The following is a 15,772-nucleotide window of genomic DNA, read 5'->3' on the forward strand; positions in this document are numbered from 1 at the left end:
ACCTTATTTATCAAGTGTTTATCTTTCTACCTGACAACAATAAAAATATTTTAAAAATAATTTTAAAATATTGTAAATATTAATTGTAAATATAATAAAAATATTAAAAAATAAACACACATAAAAATAATTTTAGTAGAAGATATTTATGTCCTGCTGGGGAAAAGGCATGTCTAATGCAACAATATGAAACTAAAAGTACATCATTAAAACATTAATATACTGCAATATTAATATACTGGACTGCTATACTAAACATTAATATTGGCCTTTTTATGCAATATGTAAAAGAACCTGGGTTTGAAATATATTACAACTTTCACAAATTTCTTCTATTTCCACAGATCTTGAGCCATATAAATACCCTGGTAGTGAATTTATAAATTGTACATTCTTTCACAATAAGTCAGGATGTCAAATTTCATATGATGATGATTACAGTGCCTACTGGATTTATTTTGTCAATTTTCTGGGGACTTTAGCAGTATTACCAGGAAATATTGTCTCAGCTCTTCTGATGGATCGAATTGGACGTTTAACAATGTTGGGTAGGAACTTCACTTTGAAATTGATTGTTTTCTTTAATTAAACATCCTTTTCACTCAAAATATTTACAAATAATCAAGCAAGGGGTGAGGGCCATATATAGAGAGTTGTTTCACCCACCCTACCCACTAGCTAGTTTTCAGTGCACCATCAGATACATAGAAGTAGATGGTGCAGTGATTATGTATTTTAAGGAAGGATGAATCATTGAGAGGCTTAATGCAGCCTTTCAATCCTTAAACCTCCCTAATCCTATTTTCTCCCCAAATGATAGTCTCTTTGCCACACAGCTTATAAAAAGAAAGGAAAAAAAGAAAATACCTCAAAGTTTGGCTCCCATTTAACAAAGCATTTCAGCCTCTTCTGTGATAGAAAGCAAGGGAAAAATCATTTTGCTTATCAAACTCACAAACCCCTGCTATAAATTCCCCCTTTTCCCCGAACTCTAGAGATAATGACAGGTGAAATTTTATATTTTATCATTTTTATCATGTAATCATGTGCAGAAGGAGGTTTGTTTTTGTGACAGTGCTGGCCCTTGGAGGGGAACATTTCTGAATCAAGATTTTCAGACAGATGATAAGAAAGCATAAGCTTCTCATAGTTCAAGATCAGAAATCTTAATACAGGGAATTACTAGCCAGTAGCAATTTTTTTTTCAGACTTTTAAAGAAATTTTGATAGTAGGAAACTTGCTACAATGAAAATTCCAAATTCAATTGAGTTCTTGTATGGACTTTCAACCTTCTTAATTCCATTTTAAGCTTTCCTTTCTTCCTGAATAGTGGAAGGCCTTAAGGACATGACCCTTAATGTATTATTCCGTCACCTCTGTCAGTGCCCACATCCAATGCTACTAGAAAGTCGTTGATCCTTACAGCTTCTTGGTTAAGTTACTAATGTTGACAAGATTATAATATTTGTTTTGTAAAGCCTTTTATCAGAAGCAATAGTAGCTATTAACATTTGGTTTCTGTGCAGGTGGTTCTATGATTCTTTCTGGAATTAGCTGCTTTTTCCTATGGTTTGGTACAAGTGGAGCCATGATGATAGGCATGCTGTGTCTATACAATGGCCTTACCATCTCAGCATGGAACTCTCTTGATGTTATTACTGTGGAGTTGTATCCTACAGATAGAAGGTATAGTTTTATATTCTTGCCATGCTTTATCTTCTTTTCAAAATGTAAGTCAGCTGGACATTTTTAAGATACACACTTAAAAGGTGAAAAAGGATAGGAAATAGACTGTTTTTATAATTGTGAATAATAAGGTCATAAAAATTGTGACTGCTACTGATCTGCACTAGGGCTATATTATTTAACTTCTGTCTGACTTCAAAATTGATCAGGAAGACTATGTTCTGTTTGTTTCTACTAATCTTGAGCTGTTTTAGAAACAATACATTAAAACTGAAAAGCATTAGGTGCAGATGAAATGCCTATTTTACCTCTTGGAAACTGCAGAAAGAAGTTAAAGTTCTAACAGTTCTATGTTACAAATATGGGGGGGAAAACCCATTACTGTCTTAAGGTTGGAAAAATACTTCTCCCAAATAAAGGAATGTAGATTATTGAATGAATTCTTTATGTATTCAGTTTTTCTTCAACAATTACAAAAATGAATTGATCCATAAATGCAGAGAAGCAGAAGGATTTGAAACTAAATAGCTAACAGAGATGAATAATAGAGCAAGAATATTACAAGATTTCATTTTATTTCACTGACAAAGCTTGTAAAAGTAGAATGGGGAATATATTAAAGCTAGTGGATATGCCAGAATATCTGATTATTCTTCTGAAGAATAATGAATAAAACACTGTTGGAAAACAATGAAATGATAGATAATTTTGTTTTCTTGCATTTTACATTATTTGCATAAAATAAACGTGCTAGGAAAACAAAGAGAAAATTAATCCAATGGTAAAAAGGCAATGAAAACCTTGGGATATTTCATGACAAAAAAAGATCCGTATAGTTAATGATCCTTCCAATGATAATATAATAAACAATTGTTAATTTATATGATACTTGTAAATCTGCATAAGCAACCTATTTTCTGTACTTTCCCCTCCCCACCTTTTCTTCTCATGTTTCCCACCAACTCACCATAAGTGCTACACTGCTCTACTCACTCTAGGTATCTGATGAAGTGAGCAGCAGTTCACAAAAGTTTGTCCTCTTTCAGTTAACTTGTTAGTTGGAAAAAATACTGTGAGACTCCTGATTTTTTGCCAATACGGTTTATTATGGTTCTTTTCCTACAATGTTATTAAACCTGGTTTATTTGTTAAGTGCTGTTGAGTCTGGCCTTTGACCACTGCTTGTCATCTCAATCTGTCCCCAACAGTGACATAGTTCTTCAAAGGACATTCCGATAATCATTTTAATCTCATGTATTCATCTTATTTATAATTTGTTTTTCTATATCAGGAGTAATACTTTTTCTAGTTCATCTTATGCTCAGGAACATACACAAATTTTATGATGTTTTGCTTGCTGATCATTGTCTCAAGAGTTGCATCAACCTTTGATCTAAAACTGACTAGATCCTTGATAATGTCTCTAAAAATCATAATTTGGAAGGCATGTAATTCTTTGTCATTTTAGGGTCTATTTTTCATAGCTAGAAGTATCTCTTTGAAGTCAATTACTTTAGTAATTAGTTGTAATCTTTTTTATCATTTCAGTATTGCTGACTTTTGTGATTTTTGCCCAAGGTTTTGTAAGTGAAGTGAGTCTCATGATTTTCACCTTCATTCCAAGTCAGCAGTTTTATATCTGTCAAACATTCAAGGACTACCTATATGCTTTTAAAAATCCATATGGTCCTTGCTTCTTGGGATTGACAGCTATATAGAGCCTGATGCTTATTTTTAATGTAGAGATATTTTTTATGAGATTGCTACTTTTTTTTCTGTGTGCCGTTCTGGCCTCCTCAAAGAACAATATGCAAATAAATAAACCAAATAAATGTTTGTCTGTTACTTCCAATTTAGTCCAAGAGAATGGGGAAGTATGGGATCCTATGGATCCATAGCGACCCATCTTCATCCAGTGTTGAAGAATTATAGAAGAAATGTACCCTTTTAGACATCCAACAAAAAAATTATATGGCTCTGGGTTCTCCTTCAAGATTATTGAATTGCAGCCTAAACAATTTCCTTTTAAGGAATTCTTTCCTTTGTTTGCTGTTTATGAACTGTTGCACCCCTTATTTAATTTTGTCAGAAAATATGTGATTTAATACAATTTGCAGACATTGGGACAACAAGTTTTTACTGCCACCCTGTGGAATGAATATCACAATATTCAGTTAAGTTCACCCATCCTGTCTCCCCCTAGCCAGAGTATTGCTGTTCTCACTGTTGTCTTTATTTTAGGGTGTGGCAGTGGGGGTGAGGTGTTCATTAAATCAAGCCCTCAAAAATTGCATCCTTGCATGAGACACACTCTAGAAAGGCATCCCACAGACATTCCTGACATTGTTATTTCTCATGAGGTGCATATGAAATCTTGTCAGACTAGCTAATTATGTGTTGAAAACTTCATCTCCTTCGTTATATCTCATGTCTTCTCCCATTTTCTTGGGAGGCTTTATAAAACTGTAGCTCTGAAATTGCCTGGTTTCCTTATTTTCTACCTTCATGGCTACAGACTAGAAGTACTATTCACACCATACCTCACTGTAATTTTTGCTCTCCTTTTTGTAATGAATGATGGTAATTACAATTTTTCCTGCCTGGATAGGCAGGATGTATAATTTAATCCTGGTTAGCTGCCCACTGCTACCCCTAATCTTTCTTAGATGTCTTACTATATAGGCTACCTCATTATATTTTGCTTCAGATAAAATCTCAGGAAAGATGTATATATAATATAATCTTAATTATTTCAATCTCTGTTCAGAGTTGCACGCTGCAAGAACCTATTTCATATAAACGCAGCAGGTGCAGCCTTTCTTCATGCTATAAAATACAAACAAAAATGTAGAATAGGTATCTTTTCTCTGATGACACTTTTAGAATAAGTTACAGATAATCCTCAATTTACAACAATTCATTTAGTGACCGTTCAAAGTTACAACAGCACTGAAAAAAGTGATTTATGACCATTTCTCACCCTTACGATCGTTGCAGCATTCCAGTGGTCACATGATCAAAATTAAGATGCTTGGCAATTGGCTCCTATTTATAATGGTTGCAGTGTCCTGGGATCATGTGATCAGCTTTTGCAATCTTCTGACAAGCAATGGGGAAGCTAGATTCACTTAACAACCACATTACTAACTTAAAAACTGCAGTGACTAGAAATATTGTAAAATGGGACAAAAACTCACTTAACAAATGTCTCACTTAACAATATAAATTTTGGGCTCAATTGTGGTCAGAAGTCAAGGACCACCTGTATTTATGTAGATTAGATAATGTAAACTCAACCTGAAATAAAAATTGATTCTAACAGTGATACATTCCACAGATGGCTATCTGTTTATGACAACATCATGGTTTCTATCAAACACCTATGACCCAGTGACTGGTTTTGAAATTGTTACAAGCCATGATAAAGTTTGACTTTGGATTTTGTATGAACCAAATGACAAACCTTATAATTAAGTAAACCTGTGGCTTATTTTTTTCAAGTTTCTCAGTCAGCTTCCAAGACAGAAGTTGCTACTAACTATCAAAGTCTGTCTTTTAAGTGTAAACAAAGGTGCTCTCAAATAAAAGCCAATTCCTAGTGATTGGATCCATGCAATTTTATTGCTAACTTAAAAGAGGCTGGTTGCCGTTATATTTCTAACACAATGTTTCCCAGCTTCCCTATTTCACTTATAGTTTTGCAATTCACAGATGGTCCCTATCCAAGAATTAAAATATTTATTCAGAGTGAATACAACCTAGAGTTGAGGCTATTCAACTTATCCCATTTTTTTTTACCTGAGATTTTGAACCATATACTCAATGGACAGTCACTCAATGGACTGGCGCTATGTTCAACAGCATCAAATTGATCACTGAAACTGTTAAGAAGAACCGTAAAGTTTCTTATACTTGTAATCTTAAATCTTAATCCATTCCTATTAGCTTTAGTACGAGTTCTTCATAGGAGATTATCATGGAATACCAGGACCTTACATTAAATTGAGAATTTAAATCCCCAAAGATACCATGGTCAAGAAAACTGTGTAAAGTTACACACTCAGCCCAAATATTTTATTTATTTGATTTCATAGTTATAAAAAGATAAACTTATTTTTGCAAAATGCAAATATTTGACTACCTAAAATTTATAGTAAGCTAACAAAATGCCCAAAAGGACATTATTTAAATTGCATGCATGGTTATGCCATATTATCACAAGGAGAAACTTTTTTCTCACAGATATGCAAATTACCAAACTAGTTCTACTAAATATGTCATCTGCATTTGTCAACATGTATTTAAGGGTGTCAAACCAGCTGCATTCTCTCCCCCTACTCCATGCAATTACTTCAAGTTCTTCAAGCACAGGCCTTCTGGCATTTAAATTTGCCTTACCGTCTTGTAACCCATATTTGTGTTGGCAATTAAGCACACAGACATTTTTGTGGACCTCTATAAAACAATGCTGCTGTTTTGTTGTTTAAGAGCACATATTTGTTTCTGTTTCCCAAGGGTTTGTACATTGCCCCATTATCTCAAACTGGTTTTTCAGAGTATGAAATAATATAGAAACCTCTGAACAAACAGAACTGATTTGGATGCAGTCTCATAAGCATCTTCATAAAGTACCTTATTAGTTGGGTCTCCTGAAGGCAGTTTCTGTTTCTCATAATATTATTTATCTGATCATGTCTAAAACCTGTGGCCCTGAGGCAGTTGAAATTTATAGACCTTTGCAAGCAATTTGTTCAAAATTCTGGCAAAAGTAATTTGTCTCAGTCTTGATGGCCTACTGGGCAGAGAGGACAAACGAGCAGGAGAAGCCAGAAAAAGGACTTCTGTTTGATGTGGAATTGGGGAAATAAAATAAAAAATAGTTTCAAGAATAACCTGGCTCAAAACACACCAACCTTAAGTTTTGTACTGATTTTAAGAGAAGATAATCAAATGTTAGAAAGTCTCACCTTTGAGACATGATGTAGCAATTATTCAAATATACAGTACATTTAATTACTATCTCTCTCTATATTACGGTAATAATTACTTAACTATAATTATTTTCATTATAGAATTATATTTCTATAATCTATCATATAAACCTGGGAGAGAAATGTTATTCAAAATAGAGTATTCAGAAGGATCCTCCTGTGTTTCCATAGTGATGCACTCCCAACCTTCTATGCTGCTTCATAATTTCTAGTTTGTATATGCTATTATATAGGCTGCAGCTCTTCGATGCGTATTGATACCTATTATCTATTGTTCCTAGTGTGTGTAGATATCACAGATTTACCATGGGTTACAAAAGACCTTTTTATATAAGAATTGTTCCTATCATGAAATTGTAATGCACTCAGTGTCCTTCCATTTTTGCAAGAAAGAACTAAGGAACTTTTAGATCAGCCTCTTTCTTTAACCTGGCATGCCCACAAACGTACAGCTGGGCTGGCTGAATTCTGAAAATTGACATTCATCTGTCCAGAGGGTGAACAAGTGGAGGAAAACTGATTTAGATTCAGACAGGTACATTACTTTATGACCTATGATTAAATTATGTGATTACAGGTAGTTCTCGACTTAACAATCCTTCATTTAGCAACCATTTGAAGTTACAATGGCACTGAAAAAAGTGACTTACACGTGATCCTCACACTTACGACCATTGCAGCAACCCCATAGTCATATGATCAGAATTTGGGCACTTGGCAAGTATTTATGACAGTTGCGGCATCCAGGATCATATGATCTCCATTTGTGGCCTTCCTAGCTATTTTTAACAGGCAAGGTCTATGGGGAAAACTGGATTCGCTTAATGAAAGCATGATTCACTTAACAAACTGCAGCAATTTGCTTATCAACTCTGGCAAAAATAAGGTTGTAAAATTGGGCACAAATCACATCTGCCTTGCTTAACAATTGAAAGTCTGGTCCAATTGTAGTCATACTTTTAGAACTACCTGTACTGTACTATATTGAGTGTCCAATCCGAGTCAATCCAGCAGTTTTGTTTTCCGAGCTTTCGGACTCACACTGGAGCCCATCTTCAGGGAACTTCTTTCTAGCAGAGTGTCTATTCTATTGAGTTTTTAGCTTGGGAAGCAAAATTGTTCAAGTAGCCTTAACTTGAGGATTGCAGATTGCTAACTAATCAGGCCTCATTCATACTTTACCTTGAAATATCATTGCATATCTTAATATAAAACAATGTTATTATTTTCCCAAAGGTGCTTTTTCGAGAGGCAGCTGGGCTTTCTGGTTTTTCTTTGAAGAGGTTTTGCTTCTCATCGAAGAAGCTTTTTCAGCTGACTGGATGGTGCGGAATGGAAGGATTTATACTCCTTGCAGATAGCTGGTCATTTGCATTCTTTTAGTGAGTTGTTAAGGTCACCTGGAGGTCAGAGCTGAAAAAGCTTCTTGAATGAGAAACAAAACGTCTTCAAAGAAAAACCAGAAAGTTCAGTTGCCTCTTGAAAAACACCTTTGGAACAACCATGCCTGGATGACTGAGAATCTCCGTAGACAATGCTATTTTTTGATTTTTTTAAAATTTATATACAAATTTATTATTTGTATAAATAATTCAAAGTGGTGAACATATTCAGTCCTCCTATTTTCCCCACAACAACATCTCTCTTGGGCTGAGAGAAGCCCACAGTCAACTGGCTTTCACTTGTTGCTTCCATTTCTACTCTGGGTAAAACATGAGACTGAATAACTAGTTAATTATTAGTCAAGTGCAATTTCATGCATCATTGACTAACACTTTTTCTAATACCAGAACTGTTAGACACCAGAATGGCAAAATGTTTCTAATAGTGGTACCGCATTAGTAGAATTCCTTCCCCGTAGAAGCCTGTCAGACATCAACACAATTTCTTTTAGATACTAGCAAAATTGTAGTGTCAAAATGCTATTCTTCCCAATCTTATTTCTTCTCTTTTAATATTTTGTTCTAGAATTCATCATTCTTGATCGTTTTTAAACAACTGATGAACGGCATATGGCCTTTATTTTGATTTAAAATGTGCTGATTATTTTTTTTCCAGAAGTAAACACATTTATAGTAACATGAATTGACATGTTTAGATTCATGTATAGAATATGTTGAATATGCATTATTCTGGAAGGCCACGTCCAGTAATTCAATAGTGTTTTATCTTCTGTCTATCTTTTAAAGAAATAAATACATGTGTATTCTTATACAGATTTAAAAAATCTTTTAAAATCAAGGTCAAATTCAGATGACATATTATTGCCATTGTTATTGTATATATGTGTATTTTCTGTATATTAATTCTAATCTATTTTCCTCTTTTTCAGGGCAACTGGCTTTGGCTTTTTAAACGCACTCTGCAAAGCAGCAGCTGTTCTTGGAAACTTAATATTTGGTTCTTTCGTTGCCATTGCCAAATCAATACCTATTTTGTTGGCTTCAACAGTTTTAGTGTGTGGAGGTTTGGTAGGACTTCGACTTCCTGACACCAGAAGCCAAGTACTGATGTAATTTGAGATGGGTGGTGGATAAAAAAAAAGCCATTTATTTGCTTTCCTGTTTCTAAGTGTCATTTCTTGGATGGATGGGAGTAGGCTTCAGATTGTTGGTTCAAGGAAAGTAATTGCATAGAGAAGTTCTACCCTCAAAATGAAACCACAGCAACAAAAAATTAAGAGAAACACAAGAAAGGGGAAAGAAAAGTGAATTCAGTGGAGCCATTTGTCCCAGTATTGTGTATCTCATCAGTCCAATCCTGTTAAGTTCACATCTGTAAAATTCCAATGACTGGAGTCTACATGTGTCATTCCCTCACAGAGACAGACCTTTGCAGATAAAAACTGTGGAGGAACCTGTATGTATGTAGACACCCAAATTACATTTTTGAGAAAGGAGAAAGATGAAAATTGTGGACTGGAACTGGTGGGAATATAAGATATCAGGGGCAAAAAAAATGGCCATTGACAACCTACCCCTCAGTTCATTTAATGAGTGCATAGAGATGTTTTTGAAGACAGTTGCTATTAAAACCAAAACAAGTATAACCCCTATAGCAGAGAGGGCTGGCCAGGCATGCATCACTGCAGGGCAGCTTGGCTGCCCCCAATCTGGCACGTGGTGGAATGGGGCCACCTGAGCCACCCTGAGCCTTTGGGGCTGCCCGAGCACTGCGCAGTCACCGCACATGGGAGGAAGGGACATAGGGACCTGGACTCTTGCACTTTCTGGGATAGGGTTATATCTCTTTCATTTCATGCTGAAAGAATAGTTGATAAAGCTTGCATAGTAGCTTCTATGAATATCCTACCTCTAAATTAAGGTTTCAAATTAAATTAAGAAAAAAGAATAAAAATAATAGCCATTTCATAGAAACCTATATTTTTTCATAGAGATCATCTCTGTGTAGGAAAATGGGTTTCCAAGCCATTTCTGAAAAGCGCTTTTGTTTTGGTTGATGAAAAATAGGGTTCTAACACAAATATTAAATCTAAAACAGCTTCTAGTCATTTGTGAATTTAAATAAATTGCAGCAAGGAAAGCAGCACATCCTTCTAATGCTTATTATAGTCACACAAATTAATACTATATTTTAAAAATTAGATTAATATAAACATCTAGCCCTTTCTTAGGAATAAATGTTAATCTAACAAAACTGTCTCCAGAACTACTCCTTGTAGCCAAATTTGCATATAAATATGGACAGATTAGGTAAAGTTGATCTAACACATATTATGAGACAAATTAGATTAAACGATATAATGATACTTGAGCACTAATTTCCTATATTCTTAACAGAAAAAGACAAAAACCATGGCATTGTTTCTTTTGCAAACCACTATAGGAACAATACACACATATACACAAAGATTTAGGCATGCAAAACCCTAGCCTGTTGTAACTGAATTTGTTTAAGATGAAAATAATAATAATACCAGTGTGAGCCAGCAGTATGCTGCAGCTGCCAAAAAAAGCCAATGCAGTCCTAGGCTGCATCAACCGAGGGATAGTGAAGTGTTGTGTGAAGTGAAGTGATAGTGCCACTTTATATCACAATTGGAGTACTGCATCCAGTTTTGATCATGATGATAAAAAAAAGATGTTGAGACTCTAAAAGTGCAGAGAAGAGCAAGAAAAATGATTAAGGGACTTGAGGTTAAAGCACGGAACTGGGTATGTCTAGTCTAACAAAAGAAGGAGTAAGGACTGTCATATGGAAGAGGGGGGTTTACCTATCCTTCAAAACACCTGAGAACAGGACAAGAAGTAATGGAAGCTTATCAAAGAGAAATCCACCCTAGAATTAAGGAAAAATTACCTGACAGTGAGAATACTTAATCAGTGGAACTACTTGCTTCTAGAAGTTGTGGAGGTTCCATCATTGGAGGTTTTTTAAGAAGAGATTGGACAGTCATTTGTCTGGAATGGTATAAGGTCTCTTGCTTAAGCAGGGGGTTGGACAAGACGACCTCCAAGGTCCCTTCCAGTAATTATAGTATGGGAAAATAATGCCCCTCTTTTGTTCTGATAAAATGTGTGTGTGTATAATATTTTAGCCTAGTAGAACAGGATCTTGGCTAAGTAGAAAGCGCAGCCCAGCATATCTTAGAATCAGGAAAGGTCAATTCAGACCTTGAAGTCCTGCTCAGTGCAAATATTCAAATTAAAGCAAGTGAAAAAGATAGCTGACCAGCTAACTAAGACATTTCTTTCAACCCCCTTCAAGAGTATTGATTTACAACTTCTATAATCTTAAAATCAATTTGCCATGCTATTTGGGAATTATGATAATTATAGTTCAGTACACTTGAAGGGAGACTTGTCAGGGAAAGCTAATTGTAGGGCTGTCTTTATATGGCCTGATAGTCATACCTACATTTTGATAAAAGTGTTTTAAGTAGATTGAACCAGTAACAGCGAGGTAATGGTATAGATATATCCCATTGGGGGGGAAAAATCCTATGTATCATAGACTTGCACCATAATTTAATACACTTATCTTTCCTCTAAATTCTGACTCATTTTCTCCCCCAAAGAAATACATTAAGGTCAACCAGGAAAAGTAGACATGCCTTAACTATGTACATCCTGAAAAGATTTAGGCTAACTGCTTTTTCTCTGTGTGTGATCTATAGTATTATGTTTTAAATTGTTTTTCAGTATAGATATTTGTGTTTTAATACTGATTTAAGCCAAGAATCCATACTAATTGTGTCCTAAGTTTGTAGAAAATCTTGACATTGTTAATGAATTTTGTAATTATTGTCAGTTCAATATAGCTCTTAATATTTTTCTTTTGTAATTTGGCTAACCTTTTGTAGTCCTTTAATCTTTTAACAGCTTTCCTTTCATTCAGAGGGAAGAAACTTTTAAATCTGTGTTGCCTTTAGGGGACATTTAATGCTTCTAGGTATGAAATCTGAAGCCTTGTACAGATTGGGAGTAATAATGAGTCACCAGCTGTAAACCATGCTTTTGATATGCACTGTCCGTATAAATGACATGTTTTGTCTGCTTCCTTCATGAATGTAATCACTTCAAATTCTGGAGCCATAACTAAGCTTTAGAAGGAAACCCAAACACCAGCTCCAGAGCAAGGCCAACATAATAAAATTTCATTATAGTTACAGTCATGTTACTTTTTCAGACTCTAATAATATTTTGACTCCAGATTACATTCTCATTAAGGATGTAAGCTTGGCCAAATTCAGGATACAACCTTGGCAAGATCTAGGCAAAAAGAGAAAGTACACTTTGAAGATTAAAAGGAGGAAGTGCACAAAAATAACCAAAGACATCTGTATTCATCTTGTCTGAAATATATAACCTGTAATACTTGTAAATCCTTTTGTGTCTGTGACTGCATTTCTCCACTTCCCTATTTAAATAGGGAATAGCAGGGTCTAAAAAGCATCAAAGACAGTGCAAAGATACAATGGGATGTGGCAGAAAGAAAGTTCCGAAAAAAGTTTACTAAAAAAGAATATACTACAGCACAATAGAGTTGTAAACAAATGCAACCTACGCAAATGACAGGCTGTGGCTAAGATTTATTTATTTACTTACTTAATAGACCACCCAACTCCATTGTGATGTTGCCGATGTTTGATTACTTATATTAATCCTCTAATGATCAAAATGCCATATATGTAAAATAAATTTGCTTGAACTGTGTTACCACTTTTCATGTAGTGCTTAACTAACTTTCAATTCAAAAAGGAAGAGATAAAACTGTGGACATCTCTTTGTCGGTTCTTAGGTCACATGTGCTATCCCTCTCACCAGATCTTGAGATAACTTCAAATACTGTAAACACATAGGGGAGAAGATAAGAAATATTCGCTACTTTTCTTTTTCCTGTCTTGCACAGAAGGTCAACAAATAGTGAATCTTTACTTGCAGTGAAACAAAGATTCAAGAGGACGTGATATGCTCTACTACATGGCAGGTCTATAAGGTGTTGGTTTCTGTGAAAGTGGGAAGAGAATTGTCTGATTTGCTCTCCTCCAGACTGTCCTGAACATGAGAAAATATTGTCAGAAGCAAACCCCATGTGCAAGACTAAAGTTGACTAAAATCAATTGACTTAAAATGTCAGTTTAAGAAACTGCTTTCTGCCCTTCGTACATGTGTGCTAAGAAAATATGGGGAAAGTATGGGATACTTTAGACCAGGGGTGTCAAACTCAAGGCCTGTGGGCCGGATCTGGCCCAAGGGGTGCTTAGATCTGACCTGTGGGGATGCACTGGAAACACTGAAGGACCAGCCCGTGGTGCCTCTGCCAGTGAGAATGGAGCACGGGAGAGCTGCTTCATTTTCGGCTGCAATGGCCTCCTGTAGCCCTCTGCCAGCAAAAATGGAGCTCGGGGAGGCCTCCCCAGGCTCCATTTTTGCTGGCAAAGGGCTGCAGGAGACTGTTGCAGCCTAAAACGAGTGACATTGAACTGGCCACAACCCTCCCAAGGTTAAACACAACCCTGCTGCAGCCCTCAATGAAATCAAGTTTGACACCCCTGCTGTAGACTGCACATCTGAAATGTGTTTCTAGCTTTGAACAGAGCAATGTTGCATTGACATAATAGTTTCAAATCCCAACTTCCAGTCATCCCAATATGCACAGTTAAATATTCAGTTATAGGTATTTTTGTTTGTGCACTTTGAACCCCTTGGCTTTGAAACAGTACCAAACTGTTGTGGTAAGGTGATTCAAGATGGCCAATAATGTGTTTCCTAGATGTGGATCCTGTTCTGTGTCAATTAGAGCACGTTTCCATGATTAAAGCTGAAACTGTAGTTCTTCCTTTTATCCATCCAAGAACTATCTCCGCTATCATTTGTAACTTAATGTGAGTCATGTAAATGTGGCTGCCCCACTCCCCAATGCTCATTTCAGAATCGGTGTATGTACCTAGTTGTGCATATCTAACACATCTCTTTTTCTAGTAAATGTTTTAAAGTAGATCTGGGTTTGAAAAATTGCAGGATATGCAAAGAGAGCTGCTATTCTCAAAGAGTGGGGAGCAGGATGGGGCTGAGGGAATCAGCATTTTTCTCTGAACTTCCTGTCTTCCTGTTAAACCAACCTCGTTATCAAAACGTAGGCCCTTGCTTCATATTAATAACGTCTGTTACTATCAGGCAGGAAACACAGCAGGAAGCACTGCTGCATACTCACCAGTGGTTCTTGAATGTTTCTTCTTTGTGATTTCTGTATCCTTAAATAGCAGGACACAGAAACATTCGATATGTGCCACTGATACCTATACTGACCTGTTTAGAAGTTCAGGCAGAAGCTATGATGGTGCTAATAGTCTCTGTCCCATGTCACTTGATAACCACATCTTTCCATCTTGAAGCTAAGTTCTGTACAACTAACACCACTAATCTGTTTACTATGCACAGGATGGACCTAAAAGCCAGTGAATGTGGCTGGCAGCTTTAAAACAAATGTCATACATAACTGCAAACGGTATTTCTAAATTGTGCTCTGTGATTATGGCATGGATTTGGCAAAAATGAGGTGTGGAAACCTATATAATTAAACACCCACGTGCAAGACCTAGGCTTCAAATTGCTTTTTAACCCCAACTGAAGATCATCACACTAATTTTGAGTGTGCCATAGACCTACAGTATCGCACTTGCATATTTTTCTGCTTTATAATAATTCATAACTCAGCATTTGCTGTTTTTTTGCTGAGCTATTAACATTTGCTGAATTGTTTAGTTAGCTTCGTTTACCCAGTGAGTTCAGAATTTTTTTTCTGTTTTTCCTTTAATCTGATTGAGGCACTAAATATGTGTAATGCCAAGTCTTTCACTTCCAATATCACTCTAATACCAGTATCCCTCTGATTTTGCTCCCTCTTCATTATTTCAATTTTCTGTATCCACGCATGGATACTTTCCTCAAGCCCTCCAGATAGTTTATAAGTACAACTCCTAGATGTGTGCTAATAAGGGAAGACTAGAAAAAAGCTATATGTATCAAGTGGTTGAACAATTATGGCAGAAAAGTCTATTCCCTGTTTATTATAGAGAAAAGAGCTCTTTTAATCTAGATTTACTGCAGCAACAGGTATAAAAATAGCACATTCTGAGGCAGTGTTTCTCAACCTTGGCAATTTTAAATGTGTGGACTTGAAGTTTTAAGACAATTTTTTCCACTGCTTTAGAACATATGTTTTATTCTCTCTGCAAGACTTCCTTGGTGCAATGGTTCAGAAATGAGGGTAGGTGGATTTGTGGTTGCCACAGTATTTGTAGCCTGAATAAGATTTGAACCAGGGAAAGGTGAGATGCCCATTAGTGAATGCATTTTTCCTAGTAATTCAGTTAGCTTTGAGAGCAATACTGTTTCTATTTTGATTGGCCCTCCTCATTTCGTTGCAGATATTTTGGACTGGGACCTGACAGTGGTAGAATATATTGATGGATCCGTTCATTACCCATTTATTTGAATGCCTAGCTTTTAGATGTTTTCTGTTTTTTGCCTATGGTCTATGATGTCATATTCTTCCATTTGAATGTATGATTACTGTAAGTAATGGGGAAGGGTGGCTATTAACTTTTTTAGTATTGGTTCTTCATTGC

The 15,772-nt window shown here is 35.8% G+C and overlaps 1 protein-coding gene across 4 annotated transcripts in view; it reads left to right on the forward strand.

Annotated features, from left to right (window-relative positions):
• Positions 1–12,854, forward strand: part of SV2C (synaptic vesicle glycoprotein 2C) — a 74,776-nt gene extending 61,922 nt beyond the window's left edge. For all 4 annotated transcript variants that reach the window (XM_087958301.1, XM_087958303.1, XM_087958300.1 and 1 more), the window contains 3 exons: positions 345–548; positions 1,528–1,687; positions 9,011–12,854. In XM_087958301.1, the coding sequence (XP_087814427.1) occupies positions 345–548; positions 1,528–1,687; positions 9,011–9,194 (548 nt within the window). In that variant the 3' untranslated portion in view covers positions 9,195–12,854. The remainder of the gene's footprint in view (positions 1–344; positions 549–1,527; positions 1,688–9,010) is intronic.
• Positions 12,855–15,772: the final 2,918 nt, after the last annotated feature.

The sequence above is a fragment of the Notechis scutatus genome, chromosome 2, assembly GCF_049901735.1.
Source record: "Notechis scutatus isolate UNSWTSFEM ecotype Mainland chromosome 2, rNotScu1.2, whole genome shotgun sequence".
Taxonomy (NCBI): Eukaryota; Metazoa; Chordata; class Lepidosauria; order Squamata; family Elapidae; genus Notechis; species Notechis scutatus.